This window comes from Acanthaster planci, linkage group LG09 (genome assembly GCF_054643075.1).
Source record: "Acanthaster planci isolate LZ-2023a linkage group LG09, COTS_SCS, whole genome shotgun sequence".
In the NCBI taxonomy this organism is placed as follows: Eukaryota; Metazoa; Echinodermata; class Asteroidea; order Valvatida; family Acanthasteridae; genus Acanthaster; species Acanthaster planci.
This window is the reverse complement of record NC_141785.1, coordinates 2,078,927-2,103,567: the sequence shown is the minus strand read 5'-3', so window position 1 is coordinate 2,103,567 and position 24,641 is coordinate 2,078,927. Positions and strand designations below refer to the sequence as shown.

At 43.4% G+C, this 24,641-nt stretch overlaps 1 protein-coding gene across 7 annotated transcripts in view; it reads left to right on the top strand.

The window, feature by feature from the left end:
- LOC110987564 (uncharacterized) overlaps positions 1-8,589 on the top strand; it is a 28,444-nt gene extending 19,855 nt beyond the window's left edge. For all 7 annotated transcript variants that reach the window (XM_087141466.1, XM_087141464.1, XM_087141463.1 and 4 more), the window contains 3 exons: positions 3,992-4,153; positions 6,747-6,893; positions 7,524-8,589. In XM_087141466.1, the coding sequence (XP_086997592.1) occupies positions 3,992-4,153; positions 6,747-6,893; positions 7,524-7,830 (616 nt within the window). In that variant the 3' untranslated portion in view covers positions 7,831-8,589. The remainder of the gene's footprint in view (positions 1-3,991; positions 4,154-6,746; positions 6,894-7,523) is intronic.
- The last annotated feature ends 16,052 nt before the right edge of the window (positions 8,590-24,641 follow it).

Below are 24,641 nucleotides of genomic sequence, written 5' to 3'. Positions count from 1 at the left end.
GTTCTTATACAGTGTTATGATGACAGCATCACAAAGATCTTGCAGCACCTTGCCCTGCTCCCAGCAGCAGACAAGAAGATCGTGAAGCTTGTCGCTGAGCGTCGGGCCTCCATGCTTCCAGATTGCTGCTTTGCGACTCTTGAGTTGTTCTTTGGCTTCAATCTTCTCCTTGAGGGTGGGTGGATCGTCGAGCTCCACTTTGAGTGGGAGCGGAGGAACACGATGGATGACAGCATCCTGTACGGTGGGGTTAGCACTGAAGAGACTTTGGAAGTGCTCGGACCAACAAGCGAGGATGGAGGTACCAGTATACCAGTTAACATTCAAAGGATGTGATGAGAGATACATTGGGGAAACGGCTTGGTCACTGGGTGAGAGGGTTCAGGAACATGCGAGGGGAAATCATCAGCATTGCACTAACACATGCAAAAGAAACATGAGGGGCAGTCTCAAGAAGTTGAGGTAAAAATATTGAACAATTGCCCCGGTGACGCGATGCTCAGGTAGGTAATGGAATCAGCGTATATTAAAGAACTTAAACCTGAAATAAACAGAAAGGAGGAGTGAACGGACAACCATAGGGAGCTGAAGGATGAAAAATGGAAGACCCTGGTTTCCATGGGATTGGCAGCGCATCGACGTGTGCCCGGGGGTCCCGCGCATCGCGGCTCATTGAGGGAAACACAATGCACGTCGGATTATTCTTCAAGGACACATTCAAGCATTCACACCTGACGAGGGACGGGAGATGCCCAAAAATTTCCACAGGGTGATATGGCTTTAACCACTTCGTGCCGGGGCATTTTTCAATGTTGAGGATGCTGGGCCGGCATGACTATCATTTTTTCCGTTTTCAAAATCCATCAACAATTCATCATTCCATTTAACAGTCGTTTATAGCCACACAGAGTAATCTTCAGGCACTACTCTAAGTTGACAGGTGACCTTCATTGACACCCGAATATTTCAGCCAGGCCTGCAGCCTTGTAAACAGAGCCCAGATTGTGCGGTGTTATACAACTGTCTTTTGTTCACGAACCTGGCTCAGTGCACTGCTGACCTCTTTTCAATAGGGGCCAAATTAGCATGCAGCGGTGCTGTGTGGCTCATCGCTGCGGTGGTGGAGAGCTTTTGTCCCTGGTGGTAATCCGCTTGCTCTAAATACCCCAAACCCTGGTATACGGTTTCAAAAGAACGCTGGATTATCACCACTTTTTTGAGAGTGAAAAATGCCGGTAATGCCCAGCAGCCTGGTCTTTTGTTCGGAGTACGGTCTTTTGTTACAGGGCCCTGTTTCCTTTGTCCGAGTTCGGAGACCCCAGCCACACATATAAACCATACGGCTCCGATTTCGGAGTCCCCGGCTGGTAGTGGTTAAGAGAGGTAAATAAGTTGTCAGGAGAATCCCTGTACAAGGTCAGGAAAATCGTAAAGTGTATCAATTTGTCAATTGAATATTGTCACTTCTGCTTGGCTACGAACAAAGGAAAAGAAGCATTTTTGTTACTGTTCTCACAATAAAAAAGCTGGCCAGCATGTCAGGTATAGGAAACATTAAGAGATATCTTTTTTCACCTGTATCGTGTACGTGTCAATGCTCTTCAGGACCAGTTTACTTGGCAAGCTTGAAGCCTTGTGTTTTTAACATGTTTAAAGGCCATACCTGTAATGTGGTTGTTATAATCTAGAAACTGGATCATCTCAAGTGATATTGCTTGCATGGAATTGCATCAAACTGCAGTGTCAAATCTAGAAAACCCATCCCAGGAAGACTTAATGTCAAGCATACTGTTCATAAAAAGGGAGTCACAGCAGTGGTTCCAGGGATGAGATTTCTCAGCATTTTAGCTGATTTCAGGTTTTTTTTCCTCGCTGTGTACAAAAGTATAGGACATTTTCACAGGTCAGCTTCTTTATGCCTTTTTTTGGCTGTTTTCAGCTATTTTGATCATTGGTCAATCTCATCCCAGTGGTTCTTTCCTTGCTTTCCACCTCTCCTCTGTGGTCTGGGTTCGAATCCCGGCTCAGTCCATATGTGGATTGGGTTTTTAGTCCCAACCTGGTTCTGTGAGTTTTACCCAGAAAATGTCTCTGGGGTTTTCCTCCCACCTCTAAAACTGAAACTACTTCTCATTCATTTCAATGTGCCTGAACCTTCAAGTATATGAAGTTGGCACATCACTTGGAAGAAGTAAAATGTCCCATGGGGCCAGACAAAGCTACATGTAAGTGTTAAAATGTTCAAGATATTTGATGATTTTTGTTTAAAAGATAAAACTGTCTCATATGGATCTAGTAGGTGGCTGAATTTTATTGCTCTTGATTTGGAAAATAATAGCATGATGGTCAATCCCCACAGGATTAGGACAAGTAAGTAATTACGTTGTTGAACAAAGTAGTCATGGTTCCATCAGCTGGTTCACGTGGACATTGGCATGTACATGTAGGTTCATCCCTAACAGTCCCAAATCCTCCAATTTGAAGAAAAGATTTAACATACAACCTAGGGGGTTAGGGTTAAAGGTGAATTAAGCCTATAGCTAAACAGTGCATGTAAGGTTATTCTTGTTTGTTTCAAGATTAGGCCATGTCAAATTGAAGTCACCAATAAAAATAACTCCCTGATAGTTTCAGGTGGCCAGTTAAATCTCATCAGAAGCTGTTCAAAATTTATCCTAGTGTATGGTACACGTACTTGAGTTGGGCAGTCTATGTTGAACACAAAATAGCCACTAACCTTTTGCAGTGTGTTGTCCACACACATTTCAGATATCAGGGTGTTCATGGACATAATGAGGGAAAAAAATAGGACTTCACACCTTATCCAAATATATCCACCTTGACAGCCATTGTTATGATCACGTCTAAATATGACATAGTCTTACCATTGAAGTACAGGATCTCCTGAATTATTTTTCAGCCAGCAACCTTGTTTCTGTAATACCCAGAATGTTGGGTGCGGTAGTTTCCAGAAGCAATCAGCTCATTCAGTTTATTTTTAGGACTCCTTGCATTGAGGATTATGCCCGAAATATTGGGTATTCATGGTCTCTGAGTAGCTTCAGGAATAGCTGCAAGGGGTATATTTGGACACTGTGGTCACTGTGGATTTGCATGATCATCACCACCCAGGGTAAATCACCACAGCTGACATGACACAGTGCATTGGTTAATGTGCAAGGCACCAACCTAATGGGTGCTCGAAAGAGGACAATCAGCATGGTTGGTGTTGTGTTCAGTTAGTCTGGGTAATATAATGGGAAGCAGAGGAGATACATCTGGGATCTCGTCACCATAGAGATGATGTATGGATCCAGTCGATGATTCCCAGCATGTAAGCACATACATGTACATGTAAGTCCCTATAATGAATGGGAGAAGATGGATGGCTGCCATATTGAATATAGTGCCTTACCATCAGTTCACAATTCGTTAAGATCCAGGCAGTGACAACAAGTAAAACAGAGTATATAGTACATGCATATGTAAAAATGAAATTGAGCAACTGTGCACTGCTCCATGAAAACATTAGGAAAATTTGCTCTAATAAAGTTGCTAGTGGGCTAAAAAAAAACACAGTGACCATGTAGATAACAGTTTCCCCATTTTGCTCTGTTGCAAATAGAAGATACTATTTATAAACAACAACGAAAACTAGTTTAGATGACACGATTGCATGCCTATGACAGTAACAGTAACTGGTTATACTGAATATAGTGGTAAACTAACCTTGTGCCTTAACCCTGCTATGATTTGAACCATCAAATCTCTACACAAAATCCCTTCACTTCTGTATGTACATGTAGATGTAGAATTGGTCAGAGGAGGGTATGCAAATATAAAGCAGCACAAACACCTTGACAAACACCTTGGCACAATAATAATGGTGTTCCTTGTACTATGCATATGTATATGTAGTTAAAGTGAATTGAAGTGGGATTTTTTGTACCTTGAAGTAAATATCCATCTCTTTTCTTGTTTTCCTGTATAGGTGTTACTTGCCCCCAAGCAAGCAATTTATTAGTGAGGAAAAAATGGCTGCCAGGATGAGCCACCTGAGTATCACAAATGAAAACACTATGGCTTCCCTACAAGAAAGATGGTTGCAAGCCAAGTTAAAAACTAAGAGACAACTTGAAGAAATTGAAAGAAGGTATACCACTTATCTCAAGGCAAAGTTTTTCAAAGTGATTCGCTAATAACTGTTTTATTCAATATAAAAAGCTGTGGTCAAGTAGGAGGGAGTTGGGACTGCACGTGTACAAAGTTTGGCCATTAAAAATAATTGCCCATGTGATTACAGTTGACTCTCGGTAGTACAAGCTCAGTTCAGATGACATTCCAGTTAAGACAAGCATATTTCGCCAGTCCCAACCAAAGTGTGTACATTCCTTTGAGAAAAAAATCTTTAATTTGAGCTTGGATGATACGAGATTTTGGTTAAGATGAGTGCTTTTTCTTGTCCAGTCGAATGCAGATGTATTGTTATCTCTCTATTTAACACGAGTACTTTGAAAACAACTTGTCAATCAATGATCCCATTCAGTAAAGGTGCTGTTGTACTAGGCGTGGCAATAATGCTTGCTAATCCACGACTGCGGTTTGGGGGCATTTTAGCTTCCCAAATAATCAAAGGTTTTCTTTATGGGCAGTTTCATGCTGCCCGATCAGAACAAAAACAACGGGTGTTTGCAATTTCCATGCCACCAGACTAGGGCCTGGTCAGAACAAACTTGTTACAAACTTGAAAACTCCCCTCAAAAACATGAAAAAGAAATAAGAAAAATGCCCCAACTCAACTTATAAACTTACGTAAAATTGATTAAAATCAGTTCTTCCTTTACCCGTAAATGCCTTTTGGGAAGTCACAGTTACGAGTTCTCAATACCCAACGTAAAAAACCTTTCATTTCCTTCTAAAAGTATATTGCCCAGGCCCCAACCCATGCCCTCTATTGTCCACCAAAAGTCACTGGTTTCCTTCACTTCGTTCATGTATAAAATTGCATCTCTTTAGTCGGTCGGCATCTGAAATGTTAATATACTTACGTGTATGTTCTCTCAATGTCGTGACTGCCCCATGCAGGTTACATCATTTCAACAGTGATTGGTGATGAGTCCATTTGCCCCATTGTTGCTTTTTATTAATTTTTTCGCTTCATCTCAATTAATATGTATTTTATTACAACAACTCTATTACAACATGCACATTACACTTTCACAAAGAACAATGTGCGAACTGTTTTGAAAGCTAATTTATTACCCTTCTAGAGTAGTACAATCAACAAACGACACAAATGAGTGGGAAAATACCTTAAAGACGAGGTTTCGGATCGATAATACGAGATAATAAAGTAAGTCCTAATTAGGCCCCGGTATTAACAAGAGTCAACTGTACATCATTTTATATACTCACATGCTTTCTTCTGGGAGTTGGATGAGATTTTTTTTTGACAGTTTTATATGATTCCCTTGAAGCACACCTGTAAACAAAGCATGATGTCATGTGAGGGAAGTCTAAGAACTTCTCAATTTTTTTATGCTTGACATGATCAAGCCCATTAAAATTACCTGTACAGTAAACTCCGGCTAGGTTGGCACTCTCAGGACTCAAGAAATTATGACGACTACGCGAATGCTGACTTGTGCTGTAAGTCGTCATTTTGCTGACTTAATACACGTACACATGTGTTGCCTATGTACATGTACATTATGATTCCTTGTGCTAATTCAATGGCTTTGATTTACCCTGGTTTATTTCTACCTCTGTGGTCGATCCCAGCAAATTCATTCTTGATTATTATCCTCACGGGCTGCAAATTCGATAACTGATCATTTGCCCCTAAGGACGAAGCAAGGACGGCAAGCCACTTGCATATCACGTCACGACTTGACAGTGCAATACGTACATGTACGTGATACAGTTACGGTACGGAAAACATACACTCATCCGCACACGCATTGGTTAAGTTCATTCAATGGGGTGACCCTGAAAATGGACAGAGCGCATGCGTGTAGCGCTACAGGGGTTGCTGGTATTGATGTACTCATGCTAGTCGATTATCAACCACAGCCTGTACTGCTAATAAACAGACATCAGTCAAGTAGTATGGGACTTGACGCTTCTTGGCAACCTCAGTGAAGGAAACTGATTTTTAATGTGCGCGTCAATGTTTTTTTTTTCCATTTTTTTCCTCAAAATTGTCAAAACAGTGCCCTCTATTTCTACACCACCTGAATGTTCGCGAGTAGACTGATTCCCAGCCACAAGTCAGAAGGGCAATTTGTTCAAGGAACCAGACTAATTCGTGGGTAGCTGTAGATCCATTATGACTGCGTAAATGTTGATGTCAAACACAAACAGTAGACCATGGGTAGGTTACAAAGTTGCAGCCAGCTGGTCAACAATGGCGGCATGACATGCGACTTGCTTCTACTAGCCTTTGCTCTTTGATTAAATATCCCATTCACTTCAGTGTCCATTGCCAGTCTTACAAAGCCAACCCCATCCGCCCCCCAAAAAAAATGTAAAGAAATAAAAAACCTGCATCGCCACATTCTGGAATTTTGGTCTGACCAGAGAGCGAGGTTTTTTTTGGGCCTTACCATACTGTTTTTCCATACTAACACATTGCATTTTCATTCCTCACCTTTCATGTCTATTTTAGAATTTTAGATGTTCTTATTGCCATTTCACTTTGTGTTGAGCAGTGCTGCTGAAGAGTCTCTTGTTTTTTTTTACTGCAGATTGTCAGATTCTGAGTCGGATAATGATGATGATTCTAACAGTGATACAAGAGATGGCAAGCCTCGTCAGATTCAAGTCAGTCCAGAACTCAAGATGGCCATGGAAAAACAAGAACCACTCTTACCGGACTCTGTTGTCAAGTCTATGTAAGTCTACATTTCGTGTTGTCATACCTCAGGTATCAAATGTGCGTGTTTGTAATGAATGTTTTCTTCTTTACCGCAGTAAGCTAATCTTTTTTGCATTTTTTATCCAGCTCTCACACCTCATTTTTTTATGTAAACCTTGAACAAATTGCAAATTTGGCCACAATTTTTTTCTATTTTTGCAGTGCATTCCTTCAACATCCCCAGAATGACATGCCAAAAGGCTGAGAAAATCCAAGTTATGGAAATATGCCTAACTTGCAAAAATTCAACATAGCTGCTTATAACAGAATCTTCATTCTGATATTGGTCATAACTCTTGTAGCAATGTTACAGGTACATATACTTCAAAGTGCTCATTCTCAGGTTGGATAGTCCCCGATGTAAAAAAAAAGGAATCCAGTTGAGCAGTCGAAAATGTACTTTGCTATGGGCAGTATAATACAAATAATGTGCAACAATGAGAATATTTTTTTTTAGGTGACATTTGGAGGGGAATATTTATTCTGTTAAAAAATGAAATTCCTTCTGGCATTCCTTCACAAACATGTAAACAGTCGGTAAATGTTAGATAACGACTTTTTACTTCTCAGGATTGAAAAAAAATTACTCTTTTTTCTTCTTTGTTAGAGCTAATGTCTGCACTGAACTTGTCTTATGGAAACCACCCTCGTCATATATTAGTGGTACCTTCAACCTATCACCCAATCTGGACTTGGTTTCCACGGATAAATCTGATGTGCCTTCTAGTAACAATATGAAACCGTCTGGCAGTGAAGCGTCTGGTCTACCCTCAGCAAGTATTCCAAAGAAACAATCAGACGACACTTCTCATAAATGCAGTTTTACAGACATAGTTTATGGGGAAATTTCTCCAAGTTGGACAAGTGTACCTGATGAGTTCTTTGATGGTGTGGATGATAACATGGAATTTTAGGACTTGCAAAGTGCAATGAGTGGGTCCATTTGCTGGCTTATATCAGGACAAGTATTGTACATTCATCACAAAAAGAGACCGTGTCTCCTGTATGAACTTTGTGATAGGAGATGAGGGAGCCTTTGAATTGACCTCAACCAGTGGTGTTGGGCAGTATGTTAGCTTAGTCAAAACCACTCTAGTCAAAGAAGCCTGGAGGAGGTTGTAGTGTGTCTGTCTGTCCATCTGGATGTTTCTTAATTAGTAATATTTTTGGAATGACATATTGTTCCCAACCTCACTAAGGCACAGCTATTGTCGTTGAAATATTCTTTTTTGCAACCATGTTTTCATTTTGTGCGCCACTTTGAGGGTTTGGCCAGTTCAGATTGTCAACATTATGACATTGTCATGGTTGATTTTGGAGCAATGTTTATGGTACCTGTAACCAAACTCAATCTTCATTTCAATGTCATGAATATTTAATTGCATACATATAGCACTGAGTGTATTCGTATTTTGGCGACACAAGGGTTTCGGTCTTTTCCATCGTTGAATCGTGCTCGAGAGACATCCCTCTGAAAACAAGCTACATGTAGCTTTCTCACCTGCAAATATTATATTTGGGTAGTTGATAGCGAAGCCAGCTTTGTATCACACTTATCTTTATTGCATCAGTGTACAGATGTTTTTGTTATGTAAGTTGTTTATAGTATTCCTTGGTCTTAAGAGGAGATCATTGTCGAGTCATAGAATAAACCATGATGATCCAAGCTCATACATGTCATCTCCAGTTTATCCCTTACTGTAGAGTACACACTCTGAAACCAGTGGAGGCTCAGGCCCCTGTCCCCCTTGGGTTCACTGCTACCTGGTGTTTCCCCACGTTAGTATGATTCTTTGCAACAAAACAAAACAAGGTAGTTTTGAAATTCTTTTCGCAGTACCTTTTATTATCTAAGTACATGTAGATGTATGGGTACAGGCTGTTTGGAACATTTAGTGATGTCATGATGATGCCATCAAGTGTGTGTATATGCCTTCCTCATAAATGTCTGAAGTATCATCGTGGTGACATTTTCTTTAAATTAATTTTTCATGGACATTTTGCTGGGGTTTTCTTAGTGCTTCTAATCACATTTTTTTGGGCACTATTCCAAGTCAAATCAACTTGAAACGTCTAAGATATAAAGTCACAGGTGAAGACAGGTGTTCCTGACAAGAATGGTATGATGATGTCATCAGGTATCACATGGTTCTTCCCTAAAGATGCATATTTATATGTGTTATTAAGAAAGGTCTTAAACTTTGAGTGAGTGAAAAACAATAGCTTTAAATAATAAAGCTCAAACAGTGAGCCCATCTGAGGCAAAGTGTTGGACAATGCTCTCGGTGTAAATCTACTGCATGTTGCATTAAGTTATGCAGGGATGAGTCAAAGAAAAATTGGTTTTGTTTCATGATTTAACTTCCAGTGCGATCACCCAAAATGTGAAACATAAAAGAAAATGAATACTAATTGAACAAAATGAGATGATCAAACATTATTTGGACACCATTGAACTCTGTTTTAGACACTTACACAGATGATGAGCGCAATCCAGACTAGGCATGACGGGTGCACTTTTACATTAACTGGTAACACCAGTCACTATGAAGCAGCTGCTCAGAAATAATTTCTGAACAGAATGGCTCTGTCCATACGAAACAAGTTTAAACAACCTCCATTAAATAATGCCTCCACTTAGATATCTTCACTCTGATTGATTAAAAAAAACAATCCTCATTTTTGGGGGGGGGATGGCCGCCTTTGCCCCCCCCATCTGCCCTTGTCTCTGATGGGTATTACATGATGCACTCAAGTCAAGAGGGAAACCGTTCATCTTGAAATTCTCCCAATAGTGAATTCTGGGATGATGACATCATTGTTGAACTTCAGAAACTGGTTCCTGTCCATGGAAGCATGGCACGATTTATGTGATGACATCTTCAACCCTTGTATAGTGATGGCATGTTACTCAAAATTATAATTTGGTCGGCAGTACAAACATTCTTCCACTTTTAAGTGATATAGTCGCATATCACCACACTTCCAGTACCCCAGGAAGTAAAGAGCATGCTTCTGTGTGTCTCGAAATGACAAATTTTGCTCAAAGTTAGATCTACGTTCCAGATTACAATATATGAATGTGTCATTGCCTTCAATCCAAAAGTTGTATATTTCTTTCCAGTTGCACTATAAATTGCTCGTAATTTGCTCTATGATGACATCATAATGACATCACAAATTATGCACATTCAAGTACAAAGATTTATGTGCATTCTAGGTTTCACGTTTATCCCACAAACGATGATTAGGAATGTGTTGGCTGGTGTTCAAATCGATGCAATTTTTTGCAATAAAATTTTAACTGTGACCTTGCATTAACCTTTTTTACTCTTACCCAAAACAAGTTTTTTCTATAACATCTCTGCCTATACACTTATTTTCTATTAAGCGTGATCAGACATGTAGTGGAGTAGATATTGGTATGTGAGGAGTGTACTATTTGGTTGTGTCATGAAACATAAATGTAGCAACATGATGATGTTTTGCTTATAACCCATCCCTTTAATCAATTTGCATTCAATGACTGTGTTTGTACATTTGTATGTGCAGTCCTGTGGAGAACAGCCTCTTAAGATTTCACCTATAATTTGGTACCACATGACTGATAATGACATCGCTGTGGAACTACTCAGGTTTCCATCCACGATACATCCCTGTCTGAAAGCATGTACACATCGTCTTAAATGGGGTGTGTAGGTCCAAAGAAATTATGTTACAAAGAAAAGACATGTACCAGCCAGGGGATTGATGTTTGTTCTTGTGACAAACGCAAGGTGATCAGAGGACACATTCTTGAAGGTGTAACAGTCTTTTGTTACAAACAGGTTTTGACACATGACTGATATGCCGCGATTAATGTTTATTAACAATTATTAACGATGAACTGACCTGGTTGTCCTGGACTGCCGGGGAATTAAAGCCAAAGTGACTCGCAGCCGTCTTAGGAATGAAATATCACGGCATTCCCAGCCATGGGCAAATTATAATATTATAATGAGATAATGTTATGGAAAAGCCTACATGTGCAAGGCGTTAAGGGAACCTGCTACACCCCCCCAATGACATACTGTGTGTTTCATGTGAAAGAAGAAAAAACTGACTGTGCCATCACAACACTTTGCTTATTCTGCGTACAAGAGAAAACAAAACCTGAATGTTCCCTCAGTGGTATTAATGTAGAGTGTTTGCCCCTTTGTTAATGTTCTTGAAAAACTTTCCAGGGTTCATGTAGCTTGCTGAAACATAGACAGGAATCTTGTTAATTATCGACTTTAGCATCAAGCAACACATTTTGTCATAAAGTACACACATGATCATGATGTGAATCGTAGTGTTCAAATTTCAGTTACATGGGTGGAGCAGGTATAGGTGGACAGTAAGAACGGGTATGCAGTTAGTGCTGTATGAGAATCACAAGATCCGTAAATTTTGGAGAATTAAAAGTGTCAAGTTTAAGAACTCTGGAAAAGTAACATCAATAATATTTCTAAATGTAGCAACTGGTCAACATCAAACAAAAGACCTTTCAGCACAGCTAGAAAGGTAACACCACTGAACTTCAGTGTACAAAACAATGGTTCAAAGTCTACAGTCTCTTTATGGTGGTGGAGTGTCTGGTCCAGGAACTGGTTTGAGCTGTCCAACATGAGCAAACAGTTCCTTGTGTGGGGGTGGATGTGGGCAAGCTTGACATTAACTGGGATAAGGCGTTCCTTCACCACAAATGGTCCTTGCCAGGGTGGTGCCAACTTGGCACTGAAGGACTTGGTTGCGTTGGGTCGTGGGTGGGTTTGAAGCATCACATGGTCTCCAGCATTCTTGGTGGGCACGGACCGGGTCTTCTTGTAGTAGCGTTCACGTTTGCAGCGAGCTTGCTTAGTGTGTTGGAGAGCCTGCTCACGGACATCCTGATCTGCAGCAGGCAGGTTACCAAAAGATGATGATGATGTTAAGTGTCCCACTTGTTGGTGAGCGGGGCTCTCATGTTTCGCCCTTACATAAGCATCAAAGGTTCCACTCCTGTTGTCTCGTGTGTGGCCAAGTTCAATGTGAATGCAAACTGCCACGTGTGATAGTCCGAGCTGGCATAAGCTTGCATCATTGCCTTGAGTGTCCAGTTCACCCTCTCCACCCTGTTGGACTGGAGGTGGTGTGGCGATATGAACAACTGCTCAATGCCCCAATCAGAGCAGACACAGGCCAGGGCACGGGACGTGAATTGAGGGCCATTGTCCGCCAGAAAAGACTGCGGGGCACCGTAACGGCTGAAGAGCTGGCGAACCAAGGTACATGCGACTGTGCATCCAGCAGCGTTTTCAGGGAAAAACTTCCGTCCACCTAGGAAAGCCCCTATAGCTTTTCGGGAGGGAACCCAACAAGTCAACAGCCATGACTTCCGAAGGAGCCTGGGAATGTGTGGAAAGCATTAGACCAGCCGGTTTGTATGTAGCTCAAGGATGACGTTACGCTGGAGGAATGATAGGACTACAACAGACAAGGAAGATTCGGTATAATGGAGTAGGATACCATCATGGATTCGGTATTGAGTAGCTTGTTTACGGATGTGATCGGCGGCTTGATTGTATGCAGGTAACTTGCCCTCTGCAAGAAATTGAATCAAGGGCAGCAAGTGGGCATCCTTGATTTGTGCAGATTGCAGCTTGCCATGAGAGAAGGTGGTTGGCAGGGTCTCATCAGAGGAATGGAAATTGGCCCATTGCTCTTTGCGATGTTCCCAATGGTGTTTCCGACACACTGGACAAGAATACTTCGCCATGGAGATAGCACGCTTGAGTCGAATGTAGACAAGTCTGGTGGAACCAGGCATCACAATCATCGCACTGGATCCAAGTGATCTACTCGTCTTGATGGTCAAAGCATACAGCAGCCTCACGGAGTGATGCTGGACTAGGGCTGTCCACACCAGCACTGTATAAAGTATAATCAGGAGACATGTCAACAGGCACCCGTGGGGTCGGCAAATCTGGGTCAGCTCGAATGACTCCGACAACATTCAGTGTTTTTTCAAGTCTGGATAGGACATCAGGGACATAGTGCAGTGAACCAGGTTGGTAAACCACATAAAACACAACAACCTGAGGACCCAACAGGCTAGGCGGCCAGTTTGGTTGGCCTTACGAAACAGGCAGCAAAGCGCTTGATTGTCTGTCACAACATGGAAGCATTGGCCCTCGAGGTAGGGCCCAGACAACCGCTAGGCATTCTTTCTCTGTAGTACTGTAATTGCACTCAGCCAGGGTGAGGGCTCTACTGGCATAGGCGAGGGTCTTGTGGACAGACTCTTGCTTTTGGAGGAGGACGGCCCCCAGACCTATGTCACTTGCATCAGTGTGCATGGAGAAAGGTTGATCCATCGCAGGGTAACCCAGGATTGGTTTCGAGGTCAATGCATTTCTGAGGTAGTCAAATGCTACCTGGCAAGCCAGGGACCAACACATGAGTGCTCTTCAGTCGCAAATGGTGAAGAGGTTCCTCAATGTCTGCAAAGTTTGGGATAAATTTATGGTACCTGCCTACTATCCTGAGGAAACGCTCAAGTTTCTTCAGCATGTGAGGTATAAAGGATAGTTGAGGAATGTGGCGACTTTGTCTGGGTTGGGCTGTAGGCCATCACAACTGACAATATAGCCAAAGTACAAAATTTCTTTGCGAGCAAAGTTGCACTTTTCAAAGTTCACTGTCAGGCCAGCAGAATGTCGCGAAGGTCATCAAAGTGTTGTTGCACGGAATTAGAGTAGCAGAGGATATCCAGGTAGACGAAACAGGTATGCCCAATAAGGTCACCTAGCACCTCAGACATAAGGCGCTGAAAACTAATAGGGTCGTTTACAACACCAAGTGGCATGACCGTAAAGTGGAACAGGCCCTCCTCGCAAATGGAGGCCATTTTCTCTTCATCTTCGGGGGCCATGCCCATCTGTCAGTACCCACTGCAAAGGTCTAATGAGCTGAAAACCTGGGCACCATGGAGTGAGTCGAGAAAAGTATCAATTGTAGGCATGAGGCATGCATCTAGCTTTGTGGCACTGTTTAATTTGTGATAGTCTATGCAAAGATGGTGTTTGCCTGATTTCTTGTGCACCATCAAGACAGGTGTTGCCCAAGGGGAGCTGGATGTAACCACTTTCCCAGCCTTTAGAAGTGTGTCAAGTTCCTCCTTCAGAGCCCGCCTCCTGTCTGGTGAGAGGCGATACATTGTGGAACGGTGAGGTAGAGCGTCATCAACCGTGATGTGGTGTTGTGCAACGTCAGTGTGACCAGGCTGGTCATAGAAGACATCGGGGAACTCATTGAGAAGAGTGTCCAACTGACATTGTTCATTGTCAGAACAGGCTTGTCAAACTTGGATGCTGATTGCTGAGGCAAGTCGTTATAGGCGATGGAAACTGTTTCAACCGGTGGAGGCAGCGGGGACGGAATACCCAGAAGGGAAACTTGATGTGGCAGTCAGTCGGGGAGCTCGCTGATCAACATAGCAGTTGTCACAGAAATCGCAAATGAGGTGTGCTTTATGCACAAAGAATGGAGGCTGGTAGATTATGCACACTATGGAGTTGGATCGCAGTGTCAACCCCACCAACACAAAGGGTCACTGTGACAGTGCCAAGCGTGGTGAGCTTGGTCCCGTCAACCATGATCAGAGTCTCTCGGGTCGTTTCTTGGGGCACAGAAGGCAATGCAAGTCCCTGGTATGTTTCCTCTGTTACCATGGACAGGGTAGAGCGAGTATCAACAAATGCCATGACACTCTCTCCATTGACTCGTCAGACAAGCATTCATGGAAGTCCATGAATGGGCCACTCCTCTGGGGTGACGTGTGCACCAGGTTCACATTGTTCGCAGAAGACGGTTTGCTCTCAGGCTTGGCTGGGGGTGGTGATGGCATGACTGAGGGTTTGTTTGCACAGGAGGGGAAGGGAGGGGACACTCTTGTATCCTGTGTCCGATCAGTTTGCAACGATAACAAACACTTGTGAATTGTCCTGGCCTGTGCTGTTTACTGTGTGGTGCCATTGGTTTGTTGACTGGCAGTGATGGTTTATTCTTCGAAGGTGAAGGCTTGGGTAAGTGGCTTTGGTCGAAAATGGGGAAGGGGTGAGATGCGAGTGCTGATGTAGCAAATATCCATCCGCTGCCCTGGCAACTTCACCCACAGTCTGTAGTTTGCGCTCTTGCAGTTTCAGACGGAATGCATCACTCCTGATGGTCGATAGAAATTGGTCAATCATTACCAGATGACAACAGCGTTTCAGTTCTGGAGCCTTCTCTGCATCTTCCCGTAGCTCGATCCATTTGTTGAAGTACAGTTCCAGCCTTGCTGCGAACTCCTCAAAGGTCTCATCTGCCTTTTCTGATAAGTTTTGAAGAGTTTTCGATATGACTGGAGTACGAAAATATTTCCTCTCAATTGCTGCAACTATTTTCCAACTCTTCATTCTCATTCAGACTGCAGAGGACTTTTTGTGCTTTACCATTAAGATACGGCTCCTGGAGTCTAGGCCATTCCCGCTTTGGCTTTTTTGTTGCAGTAGCTAAGCGTTTGAATGTTGCCAGATAGCAAGACATGTCGTCACTGTCCCCAAGCTTATGGAAATCTGGGAGCTTGGGTCCAAGCTGAACAGGTGGTCTCTTTGAAGCGTCAGTTATTGCTTCAGTGAATGACTTCCACAGTTGGTCAGTTTCCTGACGAAGATTTGTTTCCAATTCACAAAGCAGCTGAACAAGTTCTGATGTCCCAAATTCTTTGGAGTCAGCACTTGTGTCCTCCAGCATGTTTGGGAGATGACACAGACATTTGATGCGTTCATCTTTTGTCTTTACTTGCACGGTAACAAGTGACTGAGTTTACACAATCTACATTTATATGCAGCTGTGAACCTGCGAGGGTATGTTGCTCTGTCTGACATGATGATGCCACCCAATGGGCATAGGGTAACAAGGAGTGAACAAACAATATCCACTAAAACAGCGAATGACGGCGTAAAACTTGCGAATTGCGAACCCCTTCTCACCGGGAAGTGGTAAGAGCAGCCGTAAAAATTGAGATCCCTCAGCCCGCATTTCAGCTATTATTCTCGGCCCACGCTCGAGTGAACACGGTGAAAGAAGGCATACCCTGGCTCTTGTATATATGGTGATTGGCCTTTGTGTGTTGCCAAGAAATGAAAGGCCGAATTTGCATCATAATCACCAGAGGCAACGGGAATGTGGAAGCATGAAAAGAGCCGCATGCCACTGAACAATGAGCCTTTTCACTGTGCAAATGAAAGTGTGCAGAGCTCACAGGGCCACAAACCGAAAATTTGCGGTTTGGCAGGTGGCCTTCGTGGCCAAGCGAGGCTGGAATTCCCGCAGTCGGCTTTCAGAAAAAAAATCCCGGCGTCAAGGGGTTCAAGCAGAGTAGAATATACATACGTATGTACTTGCTTGTGTATTTTCTAATATCCTCAAGAATTGTTCCCATTTTGCTGCTTCAATTCTATGATTTGAAGGAACTTTATTTACATTGTCGTTTTACCTTGCCAACGCATTGTACGGGCACGGATTTCCCCGACGTGTGCGGGCACGCTTATATCTGACTACTGGGACTGATACAAGGTTCCTCAAATCTGAGTTGAGTTCCGGCGTGACATCTAATTGAACGTGAACATGTGATGTTGCGCCAGTAGGTTGCACTCATGTTTTGCTCCACATTGTTCATTATTTTCTATCATTTGTTCGGCTGCTTGTGCTCCAGAAACTTTGCCTAGGTCTGCTCTACTGACATAGACTCTACAACAAGACCAGCCTGGAGGATTTTTATCAAGAACTCTGGTGATATCTTACATTTTGTTTTGGTGGTTTTCAAACCCCCTTGGGACCATCAAGCACCATATTCCCCATTGGGGCCTGCACACACAATTGTCTTTTTACGGATGGCCGGTTCCAGAGTATGCACCTTAATGGTGCTGCTGCTCTTCACACTGTTAACCCTGATGACTCCACTGATGTACAATAGCAATGATCTCAAGACCATTCGCAGCCACAAAGCTAGGATACCACTAGCTGTCTACCACAGACTGAAAGAACTGGGTATCTGTGCTGTAAAACCCACACGACGGGGCCGTAGATCATGGGCCAAGCAACAGAAAAGAATAATTCCTGTCTTAGCACTGGCATGTACTAAACAAAAGAGTAAACAGCCCTCGGGACAACATGGTTCCAATCCTACCAACCTTGTGCATATTTCAGCTAACACCAAGCTCTCATCAGACTGTAATTTTTCTCTTTGGAATGCCCGGTCAGTAAAACGTAAGACAGCTATGATTCACGATATGATCCCAAAGAACAGCATTGACATTGTGATATTACAGAAACTAGGTTGAGTGGTGATCATCGTGATAACCATACTCTGGCTGATCTTAAGAACACCCTGCCTAACTTTCAGTTTCATCACATCCCTTGCATGAACAGGGCTGGAGGAGGGGTTCTTGTATGCCTGAGAAAGGGGTTCCATGTTCGTCGACATGAGATATCAGTTTATGATGCCTTTGAACACATCGACTTGTCCAGTAACTCGCTTCCTAATGAACCTCTCCGTCTCATAGTTGTGTACAGACCTCAGAGATTGCTCAACAAAAAGCCCACAGCTACACTCTTCGTGCAAGAATTTTCCACATTGCTGGAACATATTGTTCATGATGCCAGTCATATCATGATAGCAGGAGATTTCAATTTCCATATTGACAATCGATCTGACAGAGAGGCGTCAACATTTTGTGACCTCCTTGAATCTACAGGACTGAAACAGCATGTATCTGGCCCAACACATCGTGAGGGTCATACACTGGATCTTCTCTTTACAAGATCTTCGGACTCTTTTATCTCGCACTTGACCATAAGTAATTATATGCCATTTGATCACGCCTGTGTCACCTGTAAGTTAAGCATTGGTCGCCCCGTTGCAGCTAACGTGAATGTCCAGACACGGAAACTCCGTGACATTAACTTAGATGCATTCCGTCGGGATATTTTGAATTCTCCAATGTGCTCATCTCCTTCCACAGATCTTGACACATTGGTTACTCAGTATGAGCAGAGTCTTGGAGATTTGCTTGATCAGCATACACCGCTACAAAAAGGTCACATAAGAGCCTGTCCTCATGCGCCCTGGTTTAAGCAATGACATCCGTTCAGCCAAGCGTGAGCTGCGTCGTCATGAAAGACGTTGGAAATCTTCAAAGTTGGAGGTCCATAGGCAGATTTTCAAAGAGCAGAGTCGTCGCTATACCCGGCTGATATCTGCTTCAAAATCTTAACTATCATAAGAGCCAACTGGAAAACTGCGACTCCAAGCGCCTGTTTCAGATTATCAACAAAATGTGTGTGCCGATATCATCATTGCAAATTCTCCCCTCTGACTTGTCGTCTGAACTGTTAGCTGGTAACTTTGCAAACTCTTTCTCAGACAAAATCAAAGGTCTGAGAAATGAACTTGACAACTCAGATACGGATTGCGCTCCTGTCCATGATCCTAGTCCTAGTGCATCATTTTGCCAATTCAGGGCATTGACTGAGAATACAGTGAGGCAACTTATCATGAGCTCCAAATCCAAATCAAGTGGTCTTGATCCAATACCTACCTGGCTGCTGAAGCACTGCATAGATGAGATCACGCCAACCGTAACTAACATCATCAATTTGAGTTTCAACAACGGCTGTTTCCCCAATGCATTAAAGTTTGCCAACATCACACCGCTTATCAAGAATAAGAATCTTGATCCTGACAACCTGAGGAACTATCGACCAATCGCCAATCTGTCTTTTTCTCGGGAAAACCATTGAGCGTGCAGCGGCCTCACAAATACAGTGTCATCTCGCTACTCACAATCTCGCAGGTAAAATGCAGTCAGCCTATCGTAAATATCGGAGTGTGGAAACGGCTCTTCTGCGTGTTTACAATGATTTGCTATTGGCTATTGACGAGGGTCGAGAGGCCGTTCTTGTGCTGCTTGATTATTCGGCAGCCTTTAACACAATTGATCATCATGTCTTGCTACCACGCTTGCATCACCGCTTTGGCATCATCGACTCTGCCTTGGAATGGTTCACTTCATATTTTGCAAACCGTCAGCAATCTGTGCTAATCAATAAGATTTGATCTCCCTCCCATAATGTTAATACTGGAGTGCCACAGGGATCTGTCCTAGGTCCACTATGCTTCACAATGTACACATCCCCACTGGAAGATCTCATCGCATCATACGGCGTCAGCTGCATGATCTACGTCACCATGACAGAGCAGCAGCGTCCTGACGTCATTCAGCGACTAGAGTCATGCCTCTCACACATACAATCTTGTTCCACTGCCAATAAACTCAAATTGAATAGCGACAAAACTGAAGTCATCCATATCACCTCTCAGTTTAAGCACCATACTCCAATTGAAAGTCTTCGCATCTCTGACTGCTGCATCAGACCTGTCACATGCGCCCGTGACCTTGGAACCATCATCACGTCAAACCTCCGAATGCAAAACCAGGTCAACAACATATGCCGCTCTTCTTATCTAGCTCTCCACAAGATTGGACAAATTTGAAATTTCCTTGACAAACAAACGACGGAAAAGCTTGTCCGTGCTTTTATCTCCTGCCGCCTTGATTTCTGCAACAGTATACTACACTGTATCCCTGATTCTCAAACCTCGAAACTTCAGCGCATTCAGAATTCAGCCGCCAGACTTGTTACCCGTTCATCATCTAGGCAACATATAACTCCTATTCTTCGCAGCCTTCACTGGGTACCTGTCAATGAGCGAATCGTTTTCAAGATTCTACTCCTCACTCACAAATGCATCCATGGTTCAGCACCAGCATACCTCCGTGAACTTATTCAAATATACGAGCCACAACGCACCCTCCACTCTAGTTCAACATTGCTGCTCAGTACACCTGTCACTCGCACTAAGACTTATGGATATCGTTCATTCAAGTATGCATCACCATCGCTGTGGAACTCTCTCCCACACCATATCAGAACTGTCAAAAATGAAAACGAATTTAAGTCACTACTTAAAACTCACCTGTTTCATTAATTGCTTTATTTCATAATATTACTGTGAAGCGCATCGAGATGTGCTATGTGATGCGCTATATAAGAAATGTGTTATTATTATTAGTATTATTAATTGATATCTAATTGGGTCTGGGGTCGACTACGACGGCGTGGTGTTATCGAGACGAAGTGGCGTGCTCTGGCCTAGGTTTTGTTCACTGTAGCTTTCGGGACAACCGCTTGTGTTCTTTCGTTCAACCAGCGTACGAATTGGGTTAATATCGGAGTGCTCTTTAATGTTCGCACTAAAGTGTCTTCCCTGCGCGGGAAATACGCTGCTTCTAGCTGTTTATTGGGTGGCACTAATGTGAGTTTTCATCTTCTCCGAAGCGATCTTCTGACTACGGGATACTCCATTGCCTGAATTCTTTCTTTGGTGTCTCCTGGCGTGTGCACGTCCCAAATGCTACCATCCTGCTCCTCACTAGAACAAGCAACATGTTCACCATGCTGAGACAGCGCCATCTTCGTTGGGTTGGGCACGTATAATAGGCAGGAAGACAGTCGAATCCCAAGGACGTCCTGATTGCAAAACTAACCAACTCTCCTCGCTCCCGTGGCTGCCCTAGACTGTCATGTAAAAAAAAAAATAAAATTTCCTTTTCACACTCACCATAACTTAAAATCCTTGTCCTCAACAAGGGAAACTTAAATACATGTACATCTGTAATGCACAATCTAACCTAAGTTACCAAGGTACTTATTTCCACTCCCTAAAGCGCTGAGATGGTCTTCTCCTCCGTTGTGGGCGCCGTTTGGAGTGCGTCTCCTGTAATGATGAGTCGTCGTCCTCGTTTGTACCGGCGCCACTCTTACAGCTGTGGTGTTACAGGCAGTTCTTTTTCATGGAGTCTAGGTAGGGGACGGTGTCTTCTGCTTTTCTGGCCTTGATCGACCTTAGTGCTATCATCAATGTGCTATTTCCTTCTAACTCGCTCTCACCTGGCAATTCTGTGGTGGCCCCGGAGGGACATCGCCAATTGTCAATATTGACACCAATATTCACGACCAAATTCACGATTCACTCTCTGGTCGCAAATATTGCCGTCAATATTCACGACCAAAATTCATGGCTCACTCACTAGTGGCGAATACTGACGCCAATATTAGTGACCAAATTCACGACTCGTATCTCCGCCCGCAATTATTGCCGCAATTTATTTCCAGCAAGCCAGGTAGAGAGAGAAGTTGCTCGGCTGTAGATGCAGCAATTACTTTTTATTGATGTGCCCTCTGCGTTGTGCCAAAACTACCCAGCCGAATAACGACTTGTGATTAACCGAAAAATTCAGGTCATATTCGCGGCAATATTTGTGACTGGAGATACGAGTTGTGAATTTGGTTGTGAATATTGGCGTCAATATTCACGTCTGAAGAGCGAGTCGTGAATTTGGTCGGGAATATTGGCATCAGTATTCGCAACTGGAGCGTCATGAATATTGGCGTCAATATTCACGACTGAAGAGCGAGTCGTGAATTTGGTCGTGAATATTGGCGTCAAAATCACGACTGGAGAGCGAGTCGTGAATTTTGGTCATGAATATTGGCGTCAATATTCGCAACCAGAGAGCAAGTCGTAAATTTGGAGGCAATTATTGACTGTAGAATTACCGGGGCAAGAATGTGAACTATTTGGTACAGACTGACTCTACAACAAGTCTGGTTAGGCGATCTATTACTCCAATTGGTGTATACAAAAGAGAGGCGGATGTTACTGCTGGCCGATAAGGATAAAAACAATCAGAGACAACACATTGGACAGTGTTTACTTTAAGACTTCAGGCTTAATAACAGACTAGACACAGCACCGACAGCTAGTGAACGGCAGTTAACAATTGGCGAGGATTGCAATTGTTGATGGTGTACGGCTAATACAGTTGTCTGTTTCACTTATGCTGTAAATTAATAAAATGAATAATAATTACTATTAACTTTGACCTTATAAACTCTTAGTCAATGGACTAATGAGATTAAATAGGTAAATGAGAGAACACACAACCTTTCAGTGTGATAAGTCACGTACATGTACTAAACTGAAGAGAATGACCTAAAACAGAAGTTCCCCATTTGAGTGGAAAAGTATAGTACACTATCACTTGATACTTTACAAAAACACGGGTAAAACATGGGTAAGTACGTGACAAATTCCCTGTAATGGATCCCCGTTACTTTTACCACTGGTCATACATAATGAGGCCTAGGCAGCACATCGATATGAAAATGCAACAATTACACTGATAAATATACGAAGTGTGAGTTTCCAGGACCCGTTCTGTTTCTTACAGTTGCTACTATTGAATGTAATGATTATGGCAATAAGTGACTTACTCAGTCCGGCAAAGATGCCCAGTTAAGAGAAAAATACGAAGGGATTTGAGACTTCAATCCCTCAAAAATCCGGCAGCCGCAAAAGTGGCGCGCACACGGCAGCACACCGAACAGCGGCCTCTAGAGTGCACACGCTTAAATTCCAACACTGACGATTCGCGATGTCCCTCCAGGGCCACCATACAATTCAGCTCTCGTACTCTCATCTGTGGAGGGTGATACGTCTAGCTTCGGATGAGGTTCATCTCGTGACGGCGTAAGGGTGTGACTTGCATATGGTATTGACCGTTCTTGTCCATCTTGCAACTGTCCCAAACCCATCGGCCAAGGCATCCGTCTGGACAGTGAAGGGGAGTGAAGAGTGAGCGTTAGCCCTTGGGGTTGAAGTCATTTCCTGCTTCAGTTCCTCCAAAGCCTTCTGACACTGCACACTCCAGGTGAATGGTGGATCCTTTGTTCCACGTTTGCCTCCTGTCAGGGCAAAAAGCGGTGCCGCAATTTTAGCATAATCGTGAATAAAATGCTGATAGTGGCCTGTGAACCCCATGAAACTACGGATGCCCTTCTTAGTCTCCGTTCTGGGCCAACCCACAATGGTAGACATCTTTTCTGGGTCGGTCGCCTCCATGTTTGTTAATTCACCAGGCTACCCGAAATGCATTTTTCTAGTTTCTCTACTCGTTGACCAAGGTATTGCTGCCCTTGCGTCAAATGGTCCAATGTAGTTAACTGCCATTGGACTAGGGCGGTCAGCTCGGTGACCTGGTCACTGGTGAAGTTACTTTTGACTTGGTTTTTTTCTCCTATGACTGTTTGTTTGTTGGTGCAACTGGAAGTGTCGCCGTCTTATCTCCTTCACCTGTTGAATTTCTTCACTACTCATCCGTAGTTCCTGACGGAGATCTTTTGAAACTCACGCGTCGAGGCTGCATCGGAGCAAATCGCTGCTTCACAGCTTCATCCTATCATGAACTGCGTTGTCAGCAGCAAATCTCAGTCTTAACAGAGTGATGCTTTCCTCTCTTGTCTTTGCTGAACATCTTCAGTATGCCTTAACAGTGCCTCCAAAGCAATTGCAAACTCAGTCAGGTTGTCATCCAATCGCCTCCTTGCGAAGAACGTAGCGATGGGCGTCGTTGCAGCACAGCCCTCACCAAATTCCTCAATGAGTTCTGCAATAGCTACCTCTGATGTCGTTTCTTTTCCTCGACTCTCACAATTCAAAATGACATCGCGTGCCTTTCCCTTGGGAGTAGTGGGTCAAAACCAGCCAACTGTAGAGAACTAAGGTTCTGCTGGTCACGGAGTCGTGTTTGATGAGGGTGGGATGGGGCCAGTGTCAAAAAAGCTCATCAAATCCTCGGAGTGACTGAAAACCTGGCACAGGCTTACTGGTGTTTGATGGAGGAGAGAGTTCAGGGCGGTCCTCTGACACCATTTGGGAGGCTGCATCGTTGTGGATTGATCACCACGGGCTGCTTATTGGGTGTGACCCTTGGTTGCGCAACAGCTGAGAGAGTGGACTTTATGGTTGTGGCATCATACGTAGTGGCAGACAAGGGCTATCGTCAGGGCTGTAGTATGGTAGGTTGAAGCCAGGTGGGCAGCATGGAGTTGATGCCATCATGCACCACTAGAGCTCCCCAAATTACGACACTGCGTTGGGTTGAATTTTTTTAGTTTTGAGTTCTGATAGTACAAACAAATGGCTAAATCCTCAAGAAAATCAGCCCTCCCTGGTTCCGGTACAAAAAAAAATTGTAGCCTGGAAATTTGCCTCCCTAACTACGTGAAATTTTGGAAGAGCGACGAGATCTTAAGACACCTCGTTCAGGAGGACTGAGTAGCGTTTTATTTCACTGGTCAGGACACACATACAAAAAAAAGAACTTGACAGTTGGCTGGTGAACTTATAACTTAGATGATCTTGTAACTGAGCCCTGAGTAACAGTGCCCTTCGAGCCGTAGAAATGGGGGGAAAATAGTTTTCTCTTCCAGCCCTCTAAGGAAATAATAAATTGAATGAGAATGTGTGTACCGTATACGCCTTGACCACATATCTGTTATGGTGCCCTCGCTTAGCTGCAGTTGTATGTAGAAAGTGTACATGGCAGCAGCCATCTTGGAATAAAGTAGTTACATAGTAAACATCCTTTCCACGATTGCTGTCAATTCCACCCAAATATTACATGGTGGCAACGGTCTAAAATGCAAACCCACATTTGGACCACTCACCTAATGAATCAGCTCTCCCTGCCAGGGAAGTTTGAAGGTGGAAACG